This window comes from Peromyscus eremicus, chromosome 19 (assembly GCF_949786415.1).
Source record: "Peromyscus eremicus chromosome 19, PerEre_H2_v1, whole genome shotgun sequence".
Lineage (NCBI taxonomy): Eukaryota > Metazoa > Chordata > Mammalia > Rodentia > Cricetidae > Peromyscus > Peromyscus eremicus.
The window spans coordinates 3,616,032-3,643,981 of NC_081435.1; the positions used below are offsets into that span (position 1 = coordinate 3,616,032).

Genomic DNA, 27,950 nt, shown 5'->3' on the forward strand with positions numbered 1-27,950 from the left:
AGGATTACTTAAAGGAGGTCCAGATGGCACCAGATGCTAGGAAGATGAATAATGAGTCAGCATGAGCCATACTAGTGACTAAGAGTCATCAGAACTTGTCACCTGGTTATAGAGGTGAGGAAAAAAAAAAAGAGGAATGTGGTATTCCTCAAGTTTCAAGCTTAGGCAATGCTTAAGGTTTTCAGAATGGCCACGTATTGAATTGGAGAGTTTAGTAGAAGAGTAAGATTAAAAAAAGCTATTCAGCTTGGGTTTATATGTATTAAGGGAGTCCTTCTAATCATTTGAGTAAATGGGTGTAGGAATCAGCATACACAAGCCCTCAGTTCCTTCCTGGGTGTAGGATTGTTTTGAGACCCTCCCAAGTATCTGCTTAGGCATGTGCTCAAAGTTCACATTAAGTAGGATTTTTTTTTCAACTGATTATCTATTTAGCAACCACACTGAGTTATTCTTTTTTAAAATCTATTATCTTTTTGTTGTTGCTGCTGGTTTTTTTTTCAGATTTCTATTACATTTTTATTTAGTGTGTCTGTGTTAATCTCACCTGTTGAGAATAAGACCGCTACCACAATTTGCAGTCAAATGTTGAGGCAAGCTTTAATGAAATACTGGCCAGGTGAATGGGCTCTGGCCAGGTCCATCTTTGGGTTCAAGAAGATGGCCCGGAGTCACTGTTTGCAGCAGTTTAAGTATTTCCCATCAGGTCCAATGATGGGCAAGCACACATGTAATGTACTTCCTGCCTGTGAACCTTCTTCCCAATGTGACCAAGCATATCCAAATGGGTCAAACTTATTCAGGGGAGTGAAAAACATGATAAACAACAGTCTCCAGCATTTCAGGAACTATTTGTCCTTGGGCGAGGGGTTTGCAGACTAGAGGCATTTTTGTTTCATGGATTTTTTAGGCACAGTAATTAAAACTTAAAAGGTAACTTTGGCTCACACATGTATATGCAAGAATGTGTGTGGTGCCAGGTGGTGATGGCGCAGACCTTTAATCTCAGCACTTGGGAGGCAGAGCCAGGTGGATCTCTGTGAGTTCGAGGCCAGCCTGGCCTACAGAGTGAGATCCAAGACAGGCACCAAAAGTATACAGAGAAACCTTGTCTCGAAAAACCAAAAAAAAAAAAAAAAAAAAAAAAAAAAAAAAAAAAAAGTATGTGGAATTCTGGGAATTAGTCTTCTCTTTCAACCATATGGGCCTGGTGGGTTGAACTGAGATCATCACAACTTGGCACCCACTGCCTTTACCTGATGAATTATTTCTCCAGGCCCAAACTGAGTTTTATGGGGCACTGCACACTAAACCTAGGACTTCCTGAGTGCTTGGCAAGCACTCTACCAACGGAGCCACAACCCTAGCCTCCTTAATCTTGGTTTTATTTATTTATTCACTTACTTTCATTGTTTTTTGAAGAAAGGTCTTGTGATGTAGTCCAGGCCAGCTTTAAAACCTGGCTCCAACTGCCTCAGCCTCCCAAGTGCTTAGAATTATATGACAACACCCTGTTCCAATTCTGGTTTTACTGTGAACTCTCTTTACAAATGTAACAGTCTTTTGTGGATTAAATGTCCTCCAGAAAGCTGGGCGTGGTTACTCATGCCTTTAATCCCAGCACTTGGAAGGCAGCGGACCCTTACTTACCCAAGGACAATTTAAAGGGGCTAGAAACTACCATAATTACCGATGAGGGAAGAGAAAACAGATACAGGGTTTTGAAGATTTGTACATGAAAAAGAGGCGGCAGGAGACAAAAACATTTTGTGAACAGAAGAAACGTCTGCACAAAATGCCAGGGAAGAATGGCATTCATTAACAATGCTCTAAAATGTTGCATTAAATTTAGACATTAGAAATGACACCAAGCAAGCCAATCTTTGCACAGTGACATCAATGTCTCACTTGGAAACTGTTCTCAGAAACAACGTTGTATCACAAGACAACAGCGAGAATAGGTTCTCACATATTTACCCAAACTGACCAGGCACCTCTGAACATAAACAAACAAAAACCAAAAACAAACAAGCACTCTTCCCTGAAGGATGAGTATGAATCTCCCACTGTTCTGATGGTGCTGAGGCCTCAGTGTGTGTGTGTGTGTGTGTGTGTGTGTGTGTGTGTGTGTGTGTGTGTGTGTGTGTGTTGGGGGGAGGTGCAGAAGACCCAACCCCGCAGGAAAAGCCCAGGTGATGCCTGTCAGAGTTCAATACGGTAAGCTTGGGTCCCCAAAGTCTCCCACGGTTCCGATGGTGCTGAGTCCTCATGCCAAACCCGCGACTTTCCAGGAGACAGCCCGGCCGACTCCAGCAGCAGCTGCAGCAAGCAAGCCTCAGGGGAGCCCACAAGCTGCAAGAAAGGCGCGCGTGCGCACGAGAACGCGCTGCGCAGACCAAAAGCCCTACTGCCTGGGGCCCATTGCCGCGCCTCGCTGGTGACCCGGAAGCAGACGTGCGTGTGGGAGGCCCGGGGCTTTCGGTTCCGGTACCCCATAGGTCTGTGCAGTCGCTGCTTCCTGTCCTCGGTTTCCCGACCTGGGCAGTACGAGGTGGTCGTGGTGTGGCTGTTCCCAGGGGCCCATGGCTGAGGGTGACGTAGGGAACGACCAGAGGCAGGTGAGGGCCCCCAGCTGCAGCCTGGGAGCCGGGACTCGGCGACCATCACTTCGCACGTGACCAGGCTGCCATTCAGACTCCCATTTTCCCACTTCAGGCCTATTCGTTAAGTTGATGGTTTTGAGACAGTGTCTCTACACAGTCCTGGCTGTCCTGGAGCTGTACTCAAAGAGATCTGCATGCCTCTGCCCTCGGAGTGCTGGGATTCAAGGCGAGCGCCTTCACACCTTGCTGTCATTACTTTTTAACCCTAAAATAATTTCTTCAGCGCCTGGTTAGCAAAAGCGGGGAAAACGCTAGCGAGTCTTGTTACCAAATTAAAAACAACAACAAACCCAAAACAGAAATACCAGTGAGAACTCAACAGGAGTATGGTGTTAATGGTGTGGGAATGGCCTTTTCATTGGTAAGTCTCATTACAGGATGTGTGTGTGTGTGTGTGCGCGCGCAATAGTGTCAGGAAAGCAGACAGCCGAACATGCTACGAACATTTGACCTCCTAAGACGCATTTTTGTTAATTCCATAAAAGGTGGTAAGACTAGGTTTATCCATGTATGTTCATTGTTGGCTTTCAAACATCGACTTTCAGAATGAGGAAATCGAAGCCATGGCCGCCATTTATGGGGAGGAGTGGTGCGTTATAGATGATTGTGCCAAAGTATTTTGTATTAGAATCAGCGACGACATAGATGACCCCAAATGGACACTCTGCTTGCAGGTATTTTTTTCTTCTTTGTAGCGATTTTCCAGTCTTAATATATAACTGGTGCCATTCGTCTCTTTATGATTATTCCAGTTTGACTTGCTTTCTGGATTGCCTTTGCTGATGCAAATGTAGATATTTAAATCTGAGGTCACCCTCAAATCATGCTTTCGTTGATTGCTGAGATCTTGTTGTTATTCTTCTAATTAGTAAACGTGTTAATGTTCTATTTATAGACTTGAGTGACACTTCCTTTTGTTACTATGACCAATAACAGAAGGTTTAGACCTGGAAAGGCGGTTAACATTTAAGAGGAAGAGTAGGTTTTGAATGAAAATCCATAGAGCAATACTTGTCTCTTTATTGAGACTAAGTTGTACTTAGAATAAAATAAAAGATTAATTGTGCATTATTGTTTTGCCTACATGCGTGTCTGTGTGAGGGTATCAGATCTCCTGGAACTGGAGTTACAGTTGTGAGCTGTTATGTGGGTGCTGGGAACTGAACCAGGGTCCTTTGGAAGAGCAGCCAGTACTCCTAACATCTGAGCCATCTCTCTAGCCCCTTAACCTTATTCTTAACTTTCATCTTTTATAGTTTCTCTGCCAAGAATTAGCTTCTAAAAACACAGATAACCTAACAACATTTTTTGTAGAACCATAAATATGATGGAGGAGATTTTCACTTGATAGCATATAAACCAATGGTTTGTCTTTTGTCTAGACAAATTAGAAACTTGTTTATTGACTGACTTTATAAATTTATTTGCTTTTCAGCTGTGATCAGTGTAAGCAAATTTGTTTTAAAACTTCCTTGTAGGTGATGTTACCGAGTGAATACCCAGGTACAGCACCACCTATTTATCAGTTGAAGTAAGCTATATTTTTAACTTTACCTTTTTATAGAAATATTTTACTGTCAAAGATAGTTTTCTATAGTCATTGTGTTTATACAAAATACTTTGTTTAAAATCAATATAGAAATTAGAAACATCTTTTAAGTTAGTGTGAGCGTTTTACAGAATGATGTAAAACACATTGATACATACTGCTTAGTATAAAAGAGTCCGAGTTCACAGAGGTCAGAGAGCTGTAGGACTGTGCTGAGAGATGGGGAAGAAAGCCTCCCTTGTTGCTCGGCCTTCTAACCCAGCTCTTGGATTAACTTCAAGCTGCCAGCCTTCGTGAACTTATCCCCCTGGATAAGCTTGGTGCTTGTGCCTGCCTTCTCTGTCCATTGCTGCTGAAGGACCACTTCTTAGTAGTCCAAGCTTCATCTGCGTGAGTCCTGACCTGTTGACGAAGTGGGCTGTGACCTGCCTCACCTTTAACTTCATAGTTTAGCAAAGCCATAGGAACAGAGCTGCATAAATTGGCTATGAAAAGTTGTATCTACAAGTGTTGTTTTTGTGTGTGTTTCAAAACTATGCCAATAAAACTAATAAAAATGGTTCTTCTTTTTTTTTTTTTTTTTTTGGTTTTTCGAGACAAGGTTTCTCTGTATCCCTGCCTGTCCTGGATCTCGCTCTGTAGACCAGGCTGGCCTCGAACTCACTGAGATCCACCTGGCTCTGCCTCCCCAGTGCTGGGATTAAAGGCTTGCGCCACCACCTCCCAGCTGGTTCTGTGTTTTTTATCTATTGCAAATGATACATACAGAATGCTTTCAAATATCTTTTCAGAGAAAAAGGCACTTTTGTAATCCCATGGCGGCGTGCTGACTCGTTGGGCTCATTTTTGGGAGTAACCTATTAGTTAGTCCAGCTTTTGCAGCCAGAAGAAGAAAATGAGAACTCCTGGCCTTGTGGCAGACATTACCGATCTGGAATGTTAAATTCCTGAGCAGGTTCAGCCACTGATGCAAATTTGGGCGGGTTTCTGGTACCCTAGGAACTCAGCTTCTGTTTTTTTAGGTCATTAAAATTCAGTAAGATTCGTGTTGATTTTGTTATGGTTTCTTGAGCAGGTTGAATGAATTAAGGCAAATGAAAACATTTTAACTCTGTATAGATTTTAAAAACACATTAATGAATATTTGAAATACTTATCTAATTCTTGAATAATTTTCTTTACTGTGTTTTATTCAATCTTAGTGCTCCTTGGCTGAAAGGGCAAGAACGTGCAGACTTATCCAACAGCCTTGAGGAAATATACATGTAAGTGACAGGTAGCTTTTCCCAAACACTCTGCTAGTGACTTCTGCTCTGCGTTTTTCTTGACAGATATGTTCATACTTTCCCTGAACCTTTTGTTAGGCTCATTAACGAAAACATTCACTTTAAACAAACTAAAAGGTTAGTTACAAAACTCACATGCGCATTTGATAGAAAAATGTGGCAATATTTAAAGTTGGAAACATAACACTTATTTGGCCTCTGAAGGCAAATTCAGAGATACTGTTCTTTTTTTTTAGACTTTCAAAATATTTAATTGAAGAGTTAAAAATAAAAGCAATATATTTATTGCTGAATGTGGGTTTAAGCAGCTATACAATTTATGGAGCAGTATGGATATGAATTAACTATTTAGTCTTTGAAGGTCTAAGGTTGTCATTTGAAAATTAGTGACCTCATTAACCACTTCACAGGATTTGTGTACAAAATCAATACTAGTTTTATGTTAGCACATTGTGGGGTGTGGTTTCTATTTAGTATTAACTATCTGGACCATAAAGGCATTTGTTTTCCCCATAGTTAACCTTCTTGAACCTTCCTGAAGCTTCATCATTGTCTGCTTGATTCTTCCTTAACTAGCCTATGAAAATAGCCTTTGATTTGGTCAACAGTTTCTTGAATTTAGCTATTTTGCCTTAGCCTAAGCTTTACCCTGGAAGAAAACATATTTTCATAAGAAGAATCTATAAGCTTCCCACGTTCAATAAGCCTAACAAAAGTAAGTAGAATTAGTGGAACACACGTGAAATAACAGACACAAGTTCATTCCACATACTTTTAAAAATTATCAGTCACAGAGACAGTTTTCCATGACTTATTAATCAACTATTAATGTTTTCCAGCAAAAGGACAGTGGGGGGAAATGAATGTGCATACTTCTTCAAATTCCTAGATGTGACAGCAGCCCAGAAACAGACCCAGACAGTACTGCAAGGTGATAGGTGCATAGAGAGATCAGGCCCAACAGCAAAATGGCCACCAGAATCCACCAGTGTAGGGGACTTGCCTATAACATGGGACAAAGAATTTCAGGTTCTATAAAGTTTGTCTCTGAAAAAAACATAGAAAGAACAAGGAAAGAACCTGGGAGATGCCTAATGAATTTCCAAGTTCCTGTGTCTTAGACAAGAGTTTCAGAAAAAGCAATACTACAGGGAGTAAGGAAATGAAAAACTCCCGGGGCATCCACGGCCCCAGTGAGGTTTGAGCAGATTAATATTAGTTTTCTGAGTCTTGCAACTGCTATGCATAAACAAATATATACCAGATTCTACGCTAGTTTTTTTAAAATTTTTTTTCTTTATTAAGGAATTTTCTGCTTACTCTACATACCATCCACAGATCCCCCCTCCCCACCCTCCAGCCCTCTTTCCCAAGCCATCCCACATCCCCACATCCCCCAAATCAAGGTCTCCCATGGGGAGTCAGCAGAGCCCAGCACACCGAGCCTAGGCAGGTCCAAGCCCCTTCTCACTGCACCAAGGCTGCGCAAGGCGTCACACCTCAGACACTGGATTCCCAGAAGCCTGCCCATGCACCAGGGACAGATCCTGATCCTCCCAAACAGTTCGAGCCAAACAACCATCTTCCATATCCAGAGGGCCTAGTCCAGTCCATGGGGGCTCCACAGCCACCAGTCCACAGTTCATGGGCTTCCACAAGTGTGGCCGGTCACAGAGATTCTGTTCTTGTTGTGTGTGTTCTTGTAGCATATGATGAGTGAAAATGATGATGGCAGGATTCAAACCATAATTATTTGTTAAAGTTCTGAATACTTTGATAGTTCTCTTGTAGTAATCTAAAAGACCAAGATCCTACAGAGGCAGTGTTATTGTTCATTCAATAATTCACCCATCCATCAAATACTACATGGTGGGCAGTGTATTAGATTCGGGCTACACATGGTTTAGCAAAACTAGAAATTATCCCTTTTCATAGCGTTTAGAATTTTCTAGTGTGGTAGGGGAATGTATTACCTACAGCATTGTAAAAGTGAATGTAACTCTGGAGCTGTGATGGGTGTTATGATGGTGATTGAGTTTGACAGGTTTATTCTGGTCTGGGAGTCTGTAGGTGGCTTGTTGGACTAAGAGCTGAGTAAATTAGCTCACATACTTCCAGTGAGAGGCCAGAGCATAGTCATGGTGACATGAAGTGGGTGGTAGGAGACAGACTAACCCTGTGGGAAAAGACTGGGAAAGGTGGACAGGAAGATCGGAGTTTTGTAGGTTCTGTTAGAGATTTTTTTTCTTAGCCATAGGAACCGGTGAACGCTGAATTTTGAGAAGTGGGATGCCAATGCTAAGACTTCAGTTTGGAAAAGTTAGCCTAGTTCTCTTGTGATTGCCTGAAGAGCAACAAGAATTGATGTAGGAAATTTGTAAGGAAACTGATAGGTTGTTAGTCAAGAGAAGATAAGGTTCATTTGGATTAATGAAATATGTTGATTTATTAAACCAAATACTATTCTGGATTATCAGATTTTTTTTTTTTTTTTTCTGAATCCAGGCGCTAGTAAGCATTCTATTGTATGTTCTAGGTGTCCTGTTTGGTACAGTGAGAGTGCCCCCTTTATGTCCCAGGGATCAAGGCCAGGTTTCTTTTCCTCCCAAAATATTTAATTAGAAAATGGTAAGTCATCATGGAATCCATATTACTTGTCCTTCCTGAAAGACCTTTCTTGGGCTCCTACTTAGTGATTCTGTTATCCTCAGTATATAATTATTTCTTTAGTTAAATGTTTTTGATGCCTGTTTTAACATTACTGGCCATTCTAACAATTGTATTTCCAAAATGCTTCTTTTTGTAATCCAATTACTTTTATTTAACTTGTCTTCACCACTTAATGTAGAATAAGGTAAACATACTACAGGCTTGCTTACAATTAATTATACAGCTGGTGGTCACTTTTCAGATCATGCCTTACTTAACTGCTTTATTTCATGAAAATCTTTCCACCCTTGACTTCCATCGTGTTAACACATTTGTCTCCTGCTTATACCAATGCCATAGCTTGTGCGGTGGCTTCCTGCCTACCTGCTCATGATTCCCAGAGTCCTGGGTACTAGGAGAAGCCTCTTATAGGACAAAATTTGCCTCTTCTGCCTCACTCAGAGGTTTTAAACAGTTTGTTCTAAAGATAGAGAGAGGTCATAATGTTTTGATAAGTAAAAGTGTTTGAATAATAATTGCAGTCTAATGATAGTATTTTCACATGTGATAAATAGCAATATGAATTGTATTTTTTAAAAGTTTCATGTGACAACTTTTAATGATTTTATATATTTCCAGTCATGGGCAATAAATGAAAAGTATTACTAACTTTAAAAATCAGATCTAAATCTACCAACATAATTTTTAATGTTTATATTTTTAAATTATGATATTATTAAGTTTTATATATCTAGAGCATTTTGCATGCTAAATTTAATATTTGCCCATATAAGAAGATAAACTATGATTAGTGGCCACTTACGTGGACAGGTAAGAAAGAAAGAATCTTTTGGTAAACATTTTTTATTTTCTATATACTGCCTCTCTGCTAGGAATTTGGGATTTAAAAATGAAGACAAAGAGCTAGGTGTGATGTTACACACCTTTGATCCCAGCACTTGGGAGGCAGAGGCAGATAAATCATTGTGAGTTCAGGGTCAACCCAGTCTGTGTCTTGAGTTCCAGGACAATCAGGCTGTATAATAAGACTGCCTCAAAACAAAAACAAAAGAAACAGACAAATAAAACAAAGCAAATTATAATGGCGAGGCACAGGATGTGGTTCAGTGCTGGTGCTCCTGCCCAGCGTGTGTGAGGTTCTGGGTTTCATCCCCAGCATCACAAACACACAAATCAAGATGAATGAGGTTCTAGGCTTGACCCTCAGCAACGCACACACACACTTGAGGATGAATGTGTACCTCATAACAGCAGCAGCCTGTTAGGCTGTGTTAAGGCTGTTTTGGTCAAGCTTCTGGAATCAGCTTTTGAATAGCATACTTCTTTGTGTTTATTCTCATGCTGATAGTATGAGTATAGTATCATTGTAAGGATTAAGTGACATCCATGTAATAGACTTTATTTCACACACAGTAGTGGTTTGTTAGCCTTGTACCATTTAAACAGAACTCTTGAGATAGCTTACAGAGACTAGGTTTATTTCAGGTTAGTTTTAAGATTCCCACCTGGCATTGTCAACCCTGTTGCTTTGGAGCTCTGATGATGCAAGTGTTTGGGAAAGCAGAATTTCCAACTGTGAGCCAGAGAGTATAAACAAAAAGGAAGATGCAGGTACTTAGGAGCAAGGCTTTCAGCTTTGCTCAGTGTAATTACCTTCTGATTCTATAAAGGCCTTCATCACAGCAGTGAATGGCAAAAGTTGGAAGACCAGTTTTTTTTTGTTTTTTTTTTTAAATAAGTCACACTCCTAGTGGATAGTTAAAAGATAGAAATAAGGGTTGGGGATTTAGCTCAGTGGTAGAGCACCTGCCTAGCAAGCGCAAGGCCCTGGGTTCGATCCTCAGCTCAAAAAAAAAAAAAAAAAAAAAAGAAAGAAAGAAAGAAATTCTTGTTGCAAGAGAAAACAAATACAGTGTAATACTTCTAATACAAACATTTTTGTACTTTAGTGGTAGACTTTTGGGGGTCTGTGGTAGAGAATGATTTCTACTTGACCCAGAAAGCCTCATAGCCACAGTGCCTCTTTGCATTGGATTCTCAAGCAGCAGCCTTGCTAATGCTAGTGAAGACAGAAACCGCAGTGCGCGAAGCTCAGTAGTGCTCTGGCCTGTGCCACCTTGGGAAGCCACAGTGAGGAGAAGACATCTGAAGGGAAGGTTGAATTTCCTTTGTTGCTGTGGGAAGTGACCAATTGTAGAAATTCTTCCAAGGTATTATTTTTCAAGTGTTGAATGAGGAGTCAGATGTAGTGACCCTAGTCTGTAAGTCCAGTGCTGAGACTGAGATAGGAAGAGCATGGATTCAAGGTAGCCTGGGCTGCATGGTGAGTAGACATGTAGACTCGCTTGGGCTACATACATTAAGATCTTGTCTTAAAGAACAAAATCAGAATGTGAATTCATATTTATGAAGGGACGATTTTCAAGTTTCAAAGGGGCTAGTGAGTGCAGACTGGGGTAATAAGCATTTTGGCACTTCTTATGTATAGTAGGTGTTCAGTATACATTAGTATTAAAATCACTAGGGTGATGGTGATATGAGGAATTCAGTAGAATGAGTGGGAGATAGAACTCTATATAAAGCTGTGTTCTTGTGTAGGAATGGTTACCAGCACTAAGAAAGTGCCATAGCCCCAGGACCTCATGCAGTGTAGTCTGTATACTAGAGGCTCTAAGAGAGGGAGGACTCCCATGCACCAATGTCATTGAGTCTTGTGTTTCTCCTAAGCCTCCCAGATTGAAGATTCACCCAGGACAGACAAGCCTTTAGCAGTGTGTGCGTGTAGATTGTACAAATCCATCCCATAGACTAGAAGTGTCCTTAGCATTAACTGTTTGATCGGGAAACAAGATGCAGGTGACTTGAGCTTTGCACCTCAATTCTCAATTCCTATTTCAGCTCAGGCCTTTTTACTTGCTGGCAAAGCTGTTGAACAAGCTAACTGATCTCTGTTCTCATCTTCATAATGGGGAAATCATGACATTGTCTTCGGACAGTTCTAAGGATCAGCTGTGTTGGTGTATATGTTCTTGGGACCTGGTATACACTTAATACATTGGAACTTGCATTGTCCAGAGAAGAGAGGAGTGAATATCCTTTAAAGAAATTCTCTGTCTTTAGAAACCTTTCCAGTTGATGTCTTTGCTTTCTACAAATAAAGCTTGCAAAGAGATACAGCAAAGACCACTTTAGTTCCAGGAGATATGTACCAATGAGATGGGTGGGTTTGACAGTCTGGAAATGTTTGAAAAGTGCTTGTTTTGAAAGTTTCTTTTGGTGGGTACTGATGAGGGCAGTAAAGAGGGATACTGATTTTGAGGGGAGTTTTAAAGGAGAAGCAGTATGGTGTTGCTATGACATAGGTTGGACACTTCTTTAAACACACACCAAAGCTACCATAGTTAGAATCACTCCCTAAGCATGAGATACTTGGTCCTTGTTTTATTTATGTCCTATCATTTAACTTCAGAACTCAAATCACATTCTTTTTTTCAGTGATTTGAGATGAATTTAATTATTTGAGGCAGCCAAACATTTGAAACCAAAATGGATCAATTATTCAGTAGACTAGTTTGTCAGAAAACACGTTATGGATATAAAACTGTTGAGTTACATGTCTTTTAGATCTCTTAAGTTCCTGAGAGAGTCCCGATATACTCTGTGTATGCCTTGTTGAAGGATCTGTGGGCCAGACAATAGTTTGGCTTGTTCAGAGAGTTGAAAAGGGTAGTGGTGATTGGACACGAGACCCAAAACCACCCATGGATAGAAACAAATCATGTTGACACCTGTCTTATCTGTGTAGTGCAGATTTAGACATCTTCTTTCCTTTCTTTGGATGCAATTGTTCTCCTTAATTTAAGTTGTAAGTAAGGTCTATTCATTTTTGAGCCATTTGAAATCTTTAATGTTGGTATACATAATATATGTTACTCAGACATAAGTGTTGGTAAATTTTATGTATTATATATTTGGAAAAGCATGGTTGGATTTTATTACATTGACTTGGGGTTATAATTGTAAATAATTTTTTTGAATTTGAGAAGGTAACATTTTTGAAACAATGAATTTTATCCCTGGATTTTATTTAGACAGAATATTGGTGAAAGTATTCTTTACCTGTGGGTGGAGAAAATAAGAGATGTTCTGATACAGAAATCCCAGATGATGGAGCCAGGTAAGACTGAATGATAATTTTCTGTCTTCTAATTTGGAGTAGTTAAATTTTCATATGAATGCTATGATTGAAGTTACACATGAGAATCTGTATTCTGGTTTGTGGTTTCTTTCTTTCCATCTCCTCTCCTCTCCTTCCCTCCCCTCCCCTCTCCTCTCCTCTCCTTCCTTCCTCCTCCCCTCCCCTTTCCTTCCCTCCCTTCTCCTCCCCTCCCTTCTCCACTCCTCTCCTTTCCTCTTTCCTTTCCTTTCCTTTTCCATTCCCTCCTCTCCCCTCCCCTCTCATCCCCTCTCGTCCCCTCCTCTCCTTTCTTTTCCTGTGCAGCCCTGGCTGTCCTGGCCTCAAACTCAGAGATCTGCCTGTCTCTATTCCCCTGTGGCTGGGATTAAAGGCATGGGACACTATGTCCTGCAAGGTTTATGGATTCCATATCATAAAAAGAAGTTTCTCTTGAGAGTTCACTTACTCATGTAGTTATAGTAATTTCTTTCTATAAGGTTTCTCTGTGGATTATACTCTTAGAATGTAGAATTTTGTGGGGAAACATTTTGAACCTAAAATACACTGTTTGAATGTCATTAAGGTATTATAAACTTTGTAGAATTCCTTATGATTTGGATATATAAATTAGATATTAGTCCTAAACAAATCTAGTGTTCATCAAAAGAGAACTCTGAGAAGTATTTTGACTAATAATAGGATATAGAGTTTAATTTTAAAATAGACTTTGAAATTGCGATGCAATCCATACACCACAGTCATTCACCTTTCTAAGTGAAGGAGTAACCTTCACACAGAAGCTGACAGCATTGCCCCACCAGCAGCCCTTTGTTAGACCATGGGCAGCAGGAATGGACGACAGCATGGCCTCTGTCCTGCACCTGCCCTGATTCTCCCCCCCCCCCCCCCCCCAGCAAAGGCCTTTGAAGAGACAGAACTCCGTTCCCAGATAGCCTGGTGTTCCTTCTCAACTACTTTGTATTGTCACCACAGGTCACAGGTAACATTGTTTTCAGTGTTGGGGGGAAGAATTATAAAGAACCCTGTAGCTTATTTAGAACTTTTAAAGAAGGTTATTTACAGACAACTAATTATGTTGGATGTTTAAAGTTGATAGCAGTATGCGGGGTTTCAGATCACTTTACCTTTTTTCTATAGAAGCAAATATTTTTACTGCTTTGTTAAAAATCAGAGAGGAGTAGGGAGAGAGTGGCGTAAAGACACTAATCTCTGTAGCATTTTTAAAGTGTTTTCTCTGACTTTTGGATCCATGTTCTGATTTTACAGAATTCAGAGTGTGTATGAGAAAGAATAAATCTCTAGAAATTCTCAAAGCGAATTTTGCCAGCTTGTCTTGTAGAGTTAGAATAGCTGTGGAAATTGAGTGTGTTACCAGCAGAACTTTAGAACTCCAGAACATTTAGAGTCACTCAGCAAAATTAAACTCATTTCAGCAGTGACCTTCACCTCCGTAACCTTGACTCTTCACATTTTGAAGTTACTGTTTTGTGATGAAAAGTACTTTAAAATTTTATTTTAGGAATTTTGTTTGGGTCTTTTTCTTTAAAATTGTTTTTTGGACTGGGAATGTAACTTACTGGTAGAATATATACCTGATATTACAAGGCCGAGTTTGATCCCGAGCACTACCAAAACAACAGCCCACTAAAACAAGGGTATGTATATGTGTGTGTGTGTGTGTGTGTATGTATACATGTGTGTATACACACATGTGTGTACACGTATACACACATTCACAGAGATATTTATGAAAATCCTGTACCCATCATGTTCTATTCTAATTTTTTGTAAAAGTTAAAAAAACAACAAACAGAAAACCTTGTTAAAGAACTATATTAGGGCAAGAGTTAGTGATCAGGGTTTAGCATGAGAATTTTCTTTGGGGCATCTACTTGTTAAATAATTAAGTAATTTTATTTCAGTATTATTTTGTTTTTTATTTTTCTAGAACAGAGTCTTTAAATTTTTAAGTATGTCCACATAACTTTTTAAATTTTTAAAAGAAATCAGAGCTTATTTTAAACTTATAGAAGAGTAACAGAAACAGTACAGTAGCTCCTTACATCCTTAATCCAACTCCTTTGTCATCTTGCATGACAGGATGTAGAGAGCCTGCTGGGTCTTCCTGCCTTTGCCTCCCCATCAGTGGGAAGGATTCTAGGGATAAAATTCAGCTCCTCAAGCCCTTTAATGGCGGAGCTTCCTCTCCAGTCCCTTTTGCTAACTTTGATAACCTCGACACTTGTGAATATTCTGACCATTTATTTTATGGAATGTTAATGGTTTGGTCTTGTTAGTCCTTGTGATTGGAGTGAGCTGTTTTTGGTGAAAGTACCTAGAAATGATACTGCATCCTTTACATATAGCACACTGAGAAGTTCATGACTTCAGTTTGCTTCCTAATGCACATGACAACACACCAGGAAGCTTATGAGATCAGTTTGCCTCCCGATTGTTAATGTTTACCTCGATCCTTTGGGTAAAGTGGTGTCCACCAGTCGTCTCCACCGTAAAGTTAGTATGTTGGGCTTCTCCAGAAAAGCAGACACCATATGCTTGTATGTATATTGAGCTTTATTTTGAGGAATTGGCTTGTAAAAGTATGAGGATGGCAAGTTTGGAATTTGCAAGGACCAGCACAGTATAATTTAATGTTGCAGTTTATGTTCAAAGGTAGTCTGCTGGAAAAATATCCTCTTCATGGAGGTCAGTCTTTTTCCATTAACTTGGATGAGGCTCCTCATTGTGATGGAGGACAAAGTTGGTGGATGTAAATGTTGTTCCCATCCAAAACATGCCTCCATCATCTGTAACAGTGTGTCTGTTCAAAGATCTCCGCATTAGGGCCTCACTAAGTTGACATGTAAAATTAATTAATCATGACAGTTAATGTCTTCCCTTTTGTGTGGAGGAGATTTGGGTTTTGGTTGTTGTTGGTTTTGTTTTTGGTGGGAGGAGTAGGGTCTTGGTATATTGCCCAGTACTCAGGTTGGCCTCAAACCCCAGCTCACATAATATTCTCACTTCCTTCTTCCAAGACTGTAGTTTTGGGGGAATGTTCCTTAAGGCCGTGCTGAGGCTTTTCCTTTTCTTCTTTCAGTACTGGGGACTGAACCACGGGCTTCCCCATGCAAGGATGCCCTGCCCCTGAGCCACTTCTCCTTCCCTTCCCGTTCTTTGTTCCATGCTCGCCTGCAATTTCAGTACCCATCGGTGGATCTTACAAGATCTTCATCACTCCGATTTTTACCTCATGATAAAAAAGTCCCATAGCCTTCATTTATTTATTTTTAGAATTCTGTTGTAAGAAAAATCATGATTTCTTCTGTTGAAGAATGATGTGTAAAGGTTAAGATCCAATTATTTTTCTTTTCTTTTTTTTTTTTTAATATGTACCACATTTTATTTTTATTTTTTTTTCCACGGATTCCCTTGTTCTCCCCCCTCCTGTCCCACCCTCCAGATCTGCCTGCCTCTGTCTGCCTCCCAAGTGCTAGGATTCCAATGATTTTTGTAGGTGTAATATCTTATTTGCTTCATGGCTCAGTCATAATGTCTCATATTCATATAGGCCCAGATGTAAAGAAAAAAACTGAAGAGGAAGATGTTGAATGTGAAGATGACCTCATTGTTGAACATCAGCCAGCAAATGCAGTTAAAACAGTAGACTTCAACATCAGTGAACATGTACCAGGTACAGTGTTTCTAACTAGTTCCTCTGGAGGAGATCAGGTGATACTGCTCTTTGGGAGGCCTAGAAACAGCAAAGGCTCATGTGTGAGGGAGTACTTGCTTGCTTGCTTGCAATGTTGAACTGTGTTCCCTTCCCATTAGCCTTTTGGTTAGCAGTAACCAAGACAGGTAGGTTCTTTACCATAGTTAAGTTACAGTGATTTGTGAACTCGTTGAGAAGGTAGAACAACTGGAAATGATTGCACTTCTGTGGAATACTGACTGGATATAGTACTGTTGTGTTGAATTCCACTATGTGAAGTAGGAGCAGTTTTACCTGAAGACATCACATTACATTATATTTTATTGTATTATATTATATTAATGGTATATTACAGCCACACACTATAAAGCCAGTCAGAGCTTTCCCACTCCAGAGGTTGGCCTATATGGAGAAACACGTGGTGTGCGTATCTGTCAGTCATTGGTCTGAGCAGCCCTTTACTCTCATGAACTAGGTGCTGCACCCACTGAAGTCCAACAGCAGCCCACGGCTTAAGTCAGTCCGGGCTTTGTAGCACTTTGACTGAGTGGCAATGACAGGTGGAAATCATTTCTCTGACATACGGTAGATTTATGAACTTTTACTTAAAGTTTAATTTTGGTAGGTAATTATTCATGCTGCTTTTGCTTAACTTTTCCATATAGTATTATTTATATCCTAGTTCTTTTCTTTTATTGCTGATTTTCTTTTTAAAAAAAGGAAAATTAATTATTTGGCTTTATAGAAATAGAAGAACTGCCTCCAGTTGACCATGGCGTTCCTATCACAGACCGAAGGAGCACTTTTCAGGCCCATGTGGCCCCTGTAGTCTGTCCTAAGCAGGTGCGTGACTGTATCTTACCACCTTGACCTTTCCACCAGTGTGTTTCTAGATGTTTCCATCTCACTCTTATGGTTTCACATGATATAGACATCATTTATTTGTTTCCCCACTCCCACATTCCTGTGAGCATGAGAGATTTGCTTGTTTCTGCTTTAAAAAATGTGTGTAAACTTTGCTTTTTGTTGAGGATTAAACTAGCTCATGTCGGTTCTAGACAAGCATTCTACCACTGAGCTACAATATTAGGGTTATATTTAAACTCTGGTTGGATCTTATTCATCAATGAATCTCTAAGAAAAACATGTGTTACTATAGAAAAGTCATGCTTACCAGCTGATCAGAAAGAATGATTTGTTCTACTGAATATGCGAAGCTGAGTCCGTTCTACTGTTCCCTGATGAGGGAGGGCATTTGGGCCCACATGCCAAGTCCAGTCTCCCACATGTTGTTTCTTGGTGTTCGTCGACCTTATGCCTACCAAAGGATGCAAATGGCAACTCATTCTTCAAAACCACTGTTTGTAGGTCCTTGACTCTCTTATGTCTTTCCAGCAGGATCTATCTATTGCTGTGATCTAGCAGAAATTCTGTATTGATGTACAAGGTGGTTCCAATGCTACATATACAGTCAAATAGCAACAGGGAAAGTGCCATTGTTCACACTTCAGGGCTTAATCTCCTTCCTTTGGACTCTGTTTCTACTCTAACCTCCACCCCGCCCCCCATCCCTTCTTTTCTTTGCAGTGCTGGGAATCAGAGCCAGAACCTCATACGTCTGGGCAAGGGCTCTACACCCCTAGCCCTCTAAGAGCCTCTGAAGCCTTGACTCTTAGGAATAGAGTTCTTTTTACAAGGACTTTACTCTCAGGAACTGGGAGAGGACTTCTTCTTCTTCATAGATGTGTGCTCAGGAGGACTGCTTTCCTATTCAGCTGACTGACCTTTTCTTTTGAAGTCCATTCTGTCCTTGGCCTTTGTTCATACTCCTCCAGAATCCTTCTTAGACACTCTCTTCTGAATTTTCCATCCTGAACCCTCTTTCTCTTCTTGATCACAGACCCTTAGTCAGTGTGAGAACTGAAGTATTCTTTAAGATGATTGCTTTGCTGTATTGATCCAGAGTCTGAGAACTTGAAAGTGGTGGCTGATGACTGCAGATTAAATTGGGTCTCTGAGTTCATCTCAGGTTTTTTCCACTATTTCTCTTGAGTTTGTAGCAATCTGACCATATCTCACTCTCTTTTCCACCCAGTCTCCTTCTCATAGAATCTTTGCTGATTTCCGTTGCAAGGGAAAAAACCTAAACTCTTTACACAAAACCACTTGTGTTCAATTCCTAATTTACCGTTAGATGAGTCTTGCATCTTCTTCATTTTTTTTTTGTTTGTTTTTGTTTTTGTTTTTTTTCGAGACAGGGTTTCTCTGTGTAGTTTTGGTGCCTGTCCTGAATCTTGCTCTGTAGACCAGGCTGGCTTCGAACTCACAGAGATCCACCTGGCTCTGCCTCCCGAGTGCTGGAATTAAAGGCGTGCGCCTCCCACCGCTGCCCAGCCTTCTTTATGTTCTTAAGGTGCAGCAGGTAGCATTTCCTCAGCCTCTCTTCTTATTCCTTATAGGGTTGACAAAGGAAATACACACCTTAAAGCTGAGTCTCAAGTAGGCATAATGGGACATACTTATATTTATTTATTTTATATTTATATTGAAATGTATCTGTTGTTTTGACTGGGCGGTTTTTTGTTTTGTTTTTTGTTATTTAGTTACTCATCTAACCTCCTATTCCTTGCATTTGCCCTCTGAGTGAATTTCTTCTTCATGCCTTTCCTCTCCCTTGCATCTGGATGCAGAAGAACTGCCACTTACAAGAGCTGGTTAGAACTCCCCCATGAAGCGTGCTTGGCTCCTAGAGACAGTTGTGATTTTGTAACATTGGGAGCACGCAGTTGCTGTACACCTGCCATAGAGTGGGCACAGTCAGGAACATCAGAGCTGGTTTCTGGACATGCTTGCGTTTACATGAAAAGTTCTCTACACGGGGAGCACATTTTCCTTTATTATACCTTAGACATACAGACTAAACATCTGTTGGTAATTAGTGCTCAGAAAGTGTCTGCCCTAATAGGTCACTTCAGAGCTTAGTGGATTCTGTAAGTGAATGTTTTGGTATAAGATGTATATAAAATCACTTTAGTTCTACTTTTCTAGCATTTACAGAGCAAATAAAAGTCATATTTGTTTATTTATATTACTGCTTTTTTTAAAGGTGAAAATGGTTCTTGCCAAATTGTATGAGAATAAGAAAATAGCCAGTGCCACCCACAATATCTACGCCTACAGGTGAGTGAGTGTCAGCCTTCAGACTAGGTAATTCATGAGCAGTGCTTGGGAAATTGTGCATGAGTGTAACTGTCTTTACTGTAATACTAGACCTGTGAGATAACACAAACTGCAGGAAGAGAAAAGCAGAGCCGGAAGGCATTGGCTCCTGCCAGCTACAGTTGCTAGTAGTCTGTGTGTGCTGTCTTTTCTGTGAGAAGTTTACTCTTCAATACTTTAACTGAGTTGATTGAGTTGGTTCATATTTGTGTGCACACATGCACATGTGTGGGGGATGCTTTCCTGTGTGTTGGGGCTTGTCCTCTATTGCTCTCCACCTAGCTTCTTGAGACAAGGTCTCCTGCTGAGCCTGGAGCTCATGGCTTTGGTTGACTCACTGGCCAGTACACCCTCAGCATCCCCTGGTCTTTGCCCTGTAATGCTCAGTGCTGGGTGGTCACAGGCACACATGGCCATGCCAGCTTTTCACGTGGGTCACAGGCACACATGGCCACGCCAGCTTTTCACGTGGGTCCCAGGAATTCAGACTTAGCTCCTCATGCTTGTACATAAAGCTCTTATTACTGAGCTGATGAGGAGCATATCTACCAGATCCTCACCTTTTTAAAAAGTGAAATGCAGATACAATTAAAAAGAAGAACATAGTTTTATAGTAGAATTATCAAAAAATATGAATCCTTTTGAAAATTGATATGTATTTCAAATTTTCCCAAAGGCTATTTTAAAACCAATTTATTCTCCTATAAATAATGAGTTAAGAGTGCTTTTATAGCATACCTTGGGGTTTTGACTGCAAATGTTTGCTGATTTGCAAATGAAGACATAAAGAACATTTTAAAATATAAAAAAAAATAAGACTTAAAGATGTAGTTTAGCCTTGAAGTAAAAAAGAATATAGATATATGGAGTTGGTGTAAATTTAAAATTCAGTTGAATGTTTATAAAATCTAGGTTAGCCAAACTTCAAATTCAGAAGGTTCGGTTTGCATAAGGAAGTTTTTCCTATTAGTAGATTCACATCTTAAAAAAAAAAAAGAATTTATTTATGTGTATGAGTATGTGCCCCCTGAACAGTATCTCGATAGAAATTTAATGTATTCTTTTTTATTTGCTTATTTATTTATTTTATTTTATTTTGGATAAGGTCTCGTGTAGCCTAGGCTGGCCTCCAACTTGCTTTATTGGGTGTTAAACTGATTCTGCTCCTACCTTCCGAGTGCCGGGGTCACAGTTCTATGCCACTTTGTCCAGCAGCATATTGAAAACCTGATAGCTGGACTAACAGAGGAAGAGTATGAAGCCTTCACATATGTGGCCTTCATCTCCTTTGATGCACTTGTGGTTTTCATTATATCCTAGGAGTGTCCCGCCTATTTCTTACATTTCACCTTATAGTTTCTGTTGTATAAGGCCTCGATGCAGCATAGTCTCAGCGATGGCTTTCCGTCACTCTGACGGGAACTGCATGTGTAAATTCTTCTCACAAAAGCAGCACTTTAATAAAAAGGAGAAACCTCTGAGTCCTAGTGTCCCCACGGTGAAGATGGGCTTATGTGGTCAGCCAACCGTAAGAATGCCCTAGACAGAGTTGAGAAGGATTTTAAGAAAAATATGCTAATTTTGGAGGTGATCATATTGATTATTAAATATTGAGGACTAACCTTTATTATATGACATATTTTATTCTACTTTGGTGCTTCTAAGTATAGCCCTCCATATGTGTTTTAGGATATACTGTGAGGACAAGCAGACCTTCCTGCAGGACTGTGAGGATGATGGAGAGACAGCTGCTGGGGGGCGTCTTCTTCACCTCATGGAGGTCAGTGTAGAGTTCAGTTCGGAATATGTATGCACTTACAAGCCTAGAGTTTCCAAGGAAGACAGAGCCCCACTTAGGAAGAAGGAGGAGTTTGAATGATGTGAGACATTGGTCATAAACATTGATTGAGGAGAAGCCTTCACCACTGGACCCGGGACAGTGCAGACAGTTAATCCCAGATGACGTGCTTTCCAGGAAAAACACAAGACTGTCTGCAGCTCTGGGGAAGTGCTCTTTGTTTCCTGGCAGTGGCTTCCCTGTCTGTCTTCTCTTCTGTCTTTGTGAAACTCCCTGTTGGTTTGACGCTGAAACATGGGGTGGATGGAGGATGTTTCATTGTTGAAAATTAAATTGCTTATCTCTTTGTCAAGAAAATGTGAGCCTTTTTTTTTTTTTTTTTTTGAGACAGGGTTTCTCTGTGTAGCCCTGGCTGTCCTGGATCTCACTCTGTAGGCCAGGCTGCCCTCGAACTCACAGAGATCCGCCTGCCTCTGCCTCCCGAGTGCTGGGATTAAAGGTGTGTGCCGCCACCGCCGCCACCTCCACCGCCACCACCCAGCACAAAATTTATGTATTTTTAACAACCTTGCATTTAATTTTCTTAAGCAGTATTCTCTTCCTTATTAGAAATGTCTCCCTCTTTCTAAAACAGTTATTTACTTTCTGTGTGTGGATGTTTTGTATGCATCATGTCTGTGCACCATGTGCATACAGTGCCTGCAGAGGCCGGAGATGACGCTGGATCCCCTGGAGCTGGAGTTACAGATGACTGAGCTGTGTGGGTGCTGGGAATCGAACCTGGGTGCTGGCAAGAGCAGCAAGTGCTCTTAACAACTGAGTCATCTCTCCAGCTCCTGTATTAAGCTTTTTTTTTTTTTTCTATTTTCTATTTCTGTTCTTAGGAATCTTGCTCAGTTTATATAGATAAAGTAACTTTTAAATTTTGTCTGCATGTATTAATTTGAGTTTCTTTACTGGACTGTTTTCAGCCTTAAGTTTTTCCAGGTCCATCTTAGTTTATCCCATCCTTTCTCTTTCCTCCTGCTGGATTTTCTTCATCTGTCTGGTGATCATTGATTGTCCATTAATTTTAAGAGTGGATTATTTTTTTCCTCAGGTAGTTTCTTCTATTCATGTATGTGGAGTTTGCTTTGTAACTAGGCCCTTCTCTTGAGAACCTTTCTGTGGTGTGGGGTCAGCTAGGAACACTGGTGGCTTCGCTTTAAAGGCAGCACTTGACGAGGGTTTCAGCTGTACTTGTGAAGGTCCTCACCTCTTCAGTAAGTGCGATCAGGAGCAGGGTTGGTTTTTGGTTTGTTTTTGCTTTTGTTACTGGTAAAAGGCTGCCTGCAGGTAGCTTTCTGGGTAAAAGTCAGTAAGAATGGGAGGCCTGCTTCATGGTTTCCCCTTCACTCTGACCAATGGCTCCACAGTTCAGAGTCTGAAGGTGTAGACACTGTATTGACTTAGGAAATTCCCTTTGTGCTGACTTTCCTCCCTGGGTTGTTAGCAGCTTTACTCAGTGCATGCTGTTTTAGATAGCGGTTATTTCATTCCTAAAACTCAGGTTTGTGCATATCTAATTATGCTTCTGAAAACAACAGATTTTGAATGTGAAGAATGTCATGGTGGTAGTATCCCGTTGGTATGGAGGAATTCTGCTCGGACCTGATCGTTTCAAACATATCAACAACTGTGCCAGGAATATACTGGTGGAGAAGAACTTCACAAATTCACCTGTAAGTCGCCCTTGATGCTGTGGAGTTTGCTGTCACCGTGAAACTACGAAAGGGAAATCAAGACTGGGAAAATCTGGGCACTGCAGTGGTAAAGCTATTGAACTAGAAAGCTGGAGACCTAGGCCTTAGTCAGAATGATGGGAGAATCTGGTTTTGTAAGTCTGGTCTGAAGAGTTTATAGTAGAAAAAGCAGAGACCCCTTTAAATACTCCATGTCCTCAAGCTGAGGTCCCGAGAGATGTGAGCTGTCATACTGAGTCGATGTTCTTGAGGTACCTGTGAAGTCCTGAATTCCGTTAGTGTCGTATTATCTGTGCTTCCTGACATGTCTGTGGGTGTCTTCTTTATATCCTGAGTTTGTTTGGCTTATGCATTACATATGTTCATAGCTGTTTATTTAGACTTGGGAGAATGGAGAGAGATGAAGTAACATTGAGATTTTTCAAGCATAAATATACTAGATAAAATGCTGTCCTTGACTAGCCTTGCCTGTCGGGAGAGACTATCCTAGACTAAGCTGGAGTGTCTCAGGCAGTGCTCAGGCGTTTGGAAGGCCTTAGGCTTCACCGTGTAGACTGGCCGTGTGGTTGCCATGAGCTCCCGTCTGTATCCGGTGTGGAGGTGCTGCATTGACTGATTTCTTTTCCAGGAGGAGTCATCTAAGAGTTTGGGAAAGAAGAAAGTAAAAAAAGACAAGAAGCGGAGCGAACATTAATCTTGAAACTGTATGAAAGATTAATTTCCGAGTCATTGTGTACACATTCCCAGTGGTTAACGAATACACGAAGACGGCCACTTGACAGCTCCAGTCAGCCAGTTCATCGTGGACACCAGCGTTATGTTTCCTTCCTTGGTTCTATCATTTGCCAAAAATAGAGAATTTAGGATTATTCACAAGTGTTTCCGACTTGTGTGGAACTGATACGAGCTTAGTCACCGTTTCCTATAACACTTGGAAGGTGGCAGATGCAGGGCATTGTAACTGAGCTAACTGTCCATTTCAGTTCATGTCAAGTGCCTTTGTTTGGCAGGGAAGACGTGTCTTCAGAAGACGAAATGCCTGATTTCTTGTGATAGATATTCTCACACCGTTAAATGAACAGGCTTTTACTGCTCCTGTAGCTTCTCAGAGCGGGGCTCAGTGAAGACTGCAGCCATGGAGACTCTTTCCTTGTGATTTCACAAGCTTGTCACTTATCATCTTACAGTGTTCACCATGGAGTAATAGTAAGTGAAAATCCAGGAGTATCCATCTGTGATTATGTGCCAAAGTGGACATTCCACATATCTGCTAGCCCCGTTGTTAGTCCTCCCTTTTGTTGAAAATTGGTGTTTGTGAAATTTCAAAAAGTGATTTTTTTAGTCTCTGCCTTTTATGAATTCCTGTAATGAAACAGTGAGCGTTGAGTCTTGGGAGTCCTTCCATCCCTTCAGTGTGGTGAGGTGACATTACAGTGTCTCTGAACAGCCTGGGAGCGCCTTCCTTGTGTCCTTCCTGGGGCTGTGGCCAACGGGACACTTCAGTAAGGTGAGGTGGCAGAACACCACTGGTGCGGGGAGAGCTGACTAGTCTGTGCACACTTGCAGGGAGAGCTGACTAGTTTGCACACTTGCAGGGAGAGCTGACTAGTCTGTGCACACTTGCAGGGAGAGCTGGACTAGTCTGTGCACACTTGCATCTGTATCTGGACAGTTTTTTAGTTCTATGATTTTTGTTGAGAGATGGAGGGACAAATCTTTTAATTAGGAAAAACAAATTCTTTCCCTCCAAATTCTTGGCAAATCCCCCTTTTAACAGTGTTTTATTTATTTATTTGTGTTTCACCTGCATGTTCCTTTTTTTTTTTTTTGGACTTTTTAGACAGGGTTTCTCTGTGTAGCTTTGGAGCCTTTCCTGGAACTCAGTTGGTAGCCCAGGCTGGCCTTGAACTCACAGAGATCCACCTGACTCTGCCTCCTGCATGTTCCTTGTAAGGAAAAAGACAGAGAGAGTCCCTTTGAGATGTAGGTAAGTTGTACACCATTATCTGTCAGATTTGATGCCAGCAATTACTAAGTTCATCAAGTGATCACAGGCCTGTTTGACTCCCCTCCCAAGGAAGGGACCAGAACGAAATTAGGAAGAAGCTTTGGGATGGCACTGGAATGTGGAGCATCTGAGAGTGGGCAGATGTTCTTCCCTGACCTTTAACCCTGGAAGCTCCACATCCTCACTTGGTATTTTAAATAGGAATCCAGGAGCCAGCTTTACACTAGAGTGGGTTCTGAGACAGAAGTCTTATTTTCAACATTATTTAATGTTGTACGTTATCGAGAACTATAGGATAACCTATAGGATAACCTATATGTGTGTATTTGGAGCACTTACCTCTGTTTCCATGAAATGCTGAGTATATCCTATGTATTAACTGTTACAGAACTTAAGACATTATTTCACAATATTGACATTTCAGACCTGTGAAAAGTGATAAAAACACTAAAATTTATGCTGCAGGAGGAAGGAGTAATTTTCCCAGCACACTGATTTTGAGTTTCTTTCCTGGTGTTTTGTCTAAAATGTATTAGTGTTTACAGAAGACAAAACATTTTTTTATGTCTCTGACCTCATTTCCTTCACTTAAAAATGTTAAAGTGTTTTCTTCATTTTACAAGATTGCTGACCATATTTTGTAGGTTGAGCTCCTTAACCTTCTTCACTGCAGGAGGGAGGAGAGATCCCAAATTCTTCAGTTCTAACTCCTGAAATTATATATTTCACTCTTACCATCAATGCAAAATAATGGTAGCATATTTTTCTCTATTAAGATAGAGAAAATCATATGTAGAGAATTTTCTAGTTCTCCAGATAATAACTTTCTATAGCCAGGTGTCTGCTGTGGTGTTCTCTATATTATATTAGTTACAATTTTCTTCACATGCTGGTATATAAAAGCAAGTAGCTTCTACTTTAATGGGCATAGCAGTAGCTACATGAAGGAGATGTTTGGAAGGACATTAATTAGTTCAAACCAAGCACAGAACAGATGAAGCTGATACTGTGTGGAGGGCAGGTTGAATGATATTGGGAAAATTGTAACTGCATCCAGTCCACTAAAGAGATGACAATAAATGGTGTATACAGTTCTTATTTTTTCTTATGCATGATTTTGTATATATGGCTATTTTTCTTTCCATAAAAATGATATTAAAGTATATATACTGTTTTTTATCCTACACATTTCATATAGAAGTATATTGTTAACATTTTCCCATATCAATAAATATTCTTCTATGGCTTAGCTTGTTATGACTGCATTGTATTCTGTCTCCTGGGTACATCGTAATATACAAACTCATCCCCCAGTTGTTTTTCAGCAAGGTTTTTTTTTTCAGATTTAGCTCTTAGAAGCAAATGTCAAGTATTGTTTCATTGCATGAAGGTTTTTATATGTATTTCTGACTATTAGGAAAATGTAGAAATGGAATTCTCCATGAAGGGTTTATATATTCTCACAGCGCTTTGTAGACTAGCCACATTGTCCTTTATCCTCATCACTATTACAAATGCTTAAAAAACAAAGTGGGAAGATAAGCAATGTGGTTGATAAAATTCCCAGTGTCCATAAAAGGCATAAATATAGGAACCCTATGTACCCAGAACTCAGTCTTCCCTAGTAATAGCATCATGTAAAGTCCTGAGTTTCATTTCCAAACTAAGGAAATCCATTCGAGACACAACCCTTTGTTAGATACATGTTCCAGTTTCTCTTGAGTATGGAATTCCCTTCCTTCTCTTAGCAGTGCCTGGCGGCAGAGACCTGAATCATCTTCCTCCCACTTTTTGGGCGATGCTGAGCCTAGAACCCAGGGCTTTGTACGTGCTAGGCAAGCCCTGTACCACGGTGTATAGTCTCCATCATTTCCTCTTTGTACATCATGTGTGTGTGTGTGTGTGTGTGTGTGATGTCTAAAAACTACTTAACCTCAAGGCCATTTATTTATTTAAAAAAGTGTATATTTGTGTATGCACGTATCAGAAGTCAACGTTTCAGACAATGTCTCACTGAACCTGGAGCTCATCAGTGGGGCTCATTTGCTGGTGAGTGAGCTCCTGGCCTTATCCTGGTTCTGACCTCCCCCCACAACCCAGCACCAAGGTTTTATATGAGTCCTGCAGATCCAGACTCAGTCTTCTTGCTTGTGTGGCGAGTCCTTCACTGACCAAGGCATATCCCCAGTCACTAAAGAGTTTCTTCCGTTCTGGTTTCAAGTTAGACAGTCTCATGATTCCCTCCTCATCCTAGTTGTTGTTTAAGGTGAAATCAAAGCTCTTTTTTTCCTTTCTTGATGCATTTTGTTGGCCAGTTTTCACATAGTGAACACTGTAGCCAACACTTGGGTGGAATGAAGGGACCTGTACTTACCGTACCATTTCTCACACCGGACATGAGTTTGGTCTCTTTTCACCTAGATGTGCGTGGAACGGCACAGAGCCGTCTGTTTGACTCCTCATTCCAGAGTTACATTGGAAGACTCGTCAGGTAATTGTGTGTAGCAGTGTTTCTTTCTTCTCACTACGTACTATTCTATTGAAAGAACATGACAATTTATTCTATTTATAAATATTTGAGTTTCCAGGTTGAAGATATTACAGTTAGTGCTGTTAGGAACATTTCTTTTTTTTCTTTTTTTAAAGATTTATTTATTTATTATGTATACAGAAGAGGGTGCCAGATCTCATTACAGATGGTTATGAGCCACCATGTGGGTGCTGGGCATTGAACTCAGGACCTCTGGAAGAGCAGTTGGTACTCTTAACCTCTGAGCCATCTCTCCAGCCCATAGGAACATTTCTTACATGTGGCTTTTAGTAAATGTATGTAGACATTTCTAAAACATTTTAATTACATTTTTGCTCTGTGTGTGTGTGTGTGTGTGTGTGTGTGTGTGTGTGTGTGTAGAGGTCAGGACAATTCTCAGGAGCTGACACTTTCCTTTGACTGTGGGTCCTGGGGATTGAACTCAGGTCATCAGGCTTGGCAAACCACTAACCGTCTCCCCAGCCTCTTACATAGGCATTTCTCTAGGACATTTGCTAGACATGGATTTGTGAGGTCATAGGACATGTACATGCAGAGCTCTGACATACAGT

General features: G+C 40.5%; 1 protein-coding gene across 1 annotated transcript; it reads left to right on the plus strand.

The window, feature by feature from the left end:
* The first annotated feature begins 2,475 nt into the window (after nt 1-2,475).
* Nucleotides 2,476-23,619, plus strand: Impact (impact RWD domain protein). The gene is made up of 11 exons (XM_059246060.1): nt 2,476-2,618; nt 3,209-3,337; nt 4,142-4,194; nt 5,415-5,477; nt 12,260-12,345; nt 15,938-16,060; nt 16,827-16,924; nt 19,188-19,261; nt 20,990-21,080; nt 22,685-22,819; nt 23,469-23,619. Exons 1-11 carry the CDS (start codon nt 2,583-2,585, stop codon nt 23,532-23,534), a joined length of 954 nt encoding a protein of 317 aa, XP_059102043.1. The 5' UTR covers nt 2,476-2,582; the 3' UTR covers nt 23,535-23,619.
* Nucleotides 23,620-27,950: the final 4,331 nt, after the last annotated feature.

Coding starts and splice junctions, on each gene's coding strand:
- Impact (XM_059246060.1), top strand. CDS start 2,583: ATGGCTGAGGGTGACGTAGGGAACGACCAGAGGCAG. Junction 5,478..12,259: donor AGCCTTGAGGAAATATACAT/GTAAGTGACAGG, acceptor GATTTTATTTAG/ACAGAATATTGGTGAAAGTA. Junction 16,925..19,187: donor CTGTAGTCTGTCCTAAGCAG/GTGCGTGACTGT, acceptor CTTTTTTTAAAG/GTGAAAATGGTTCTTGCCAA.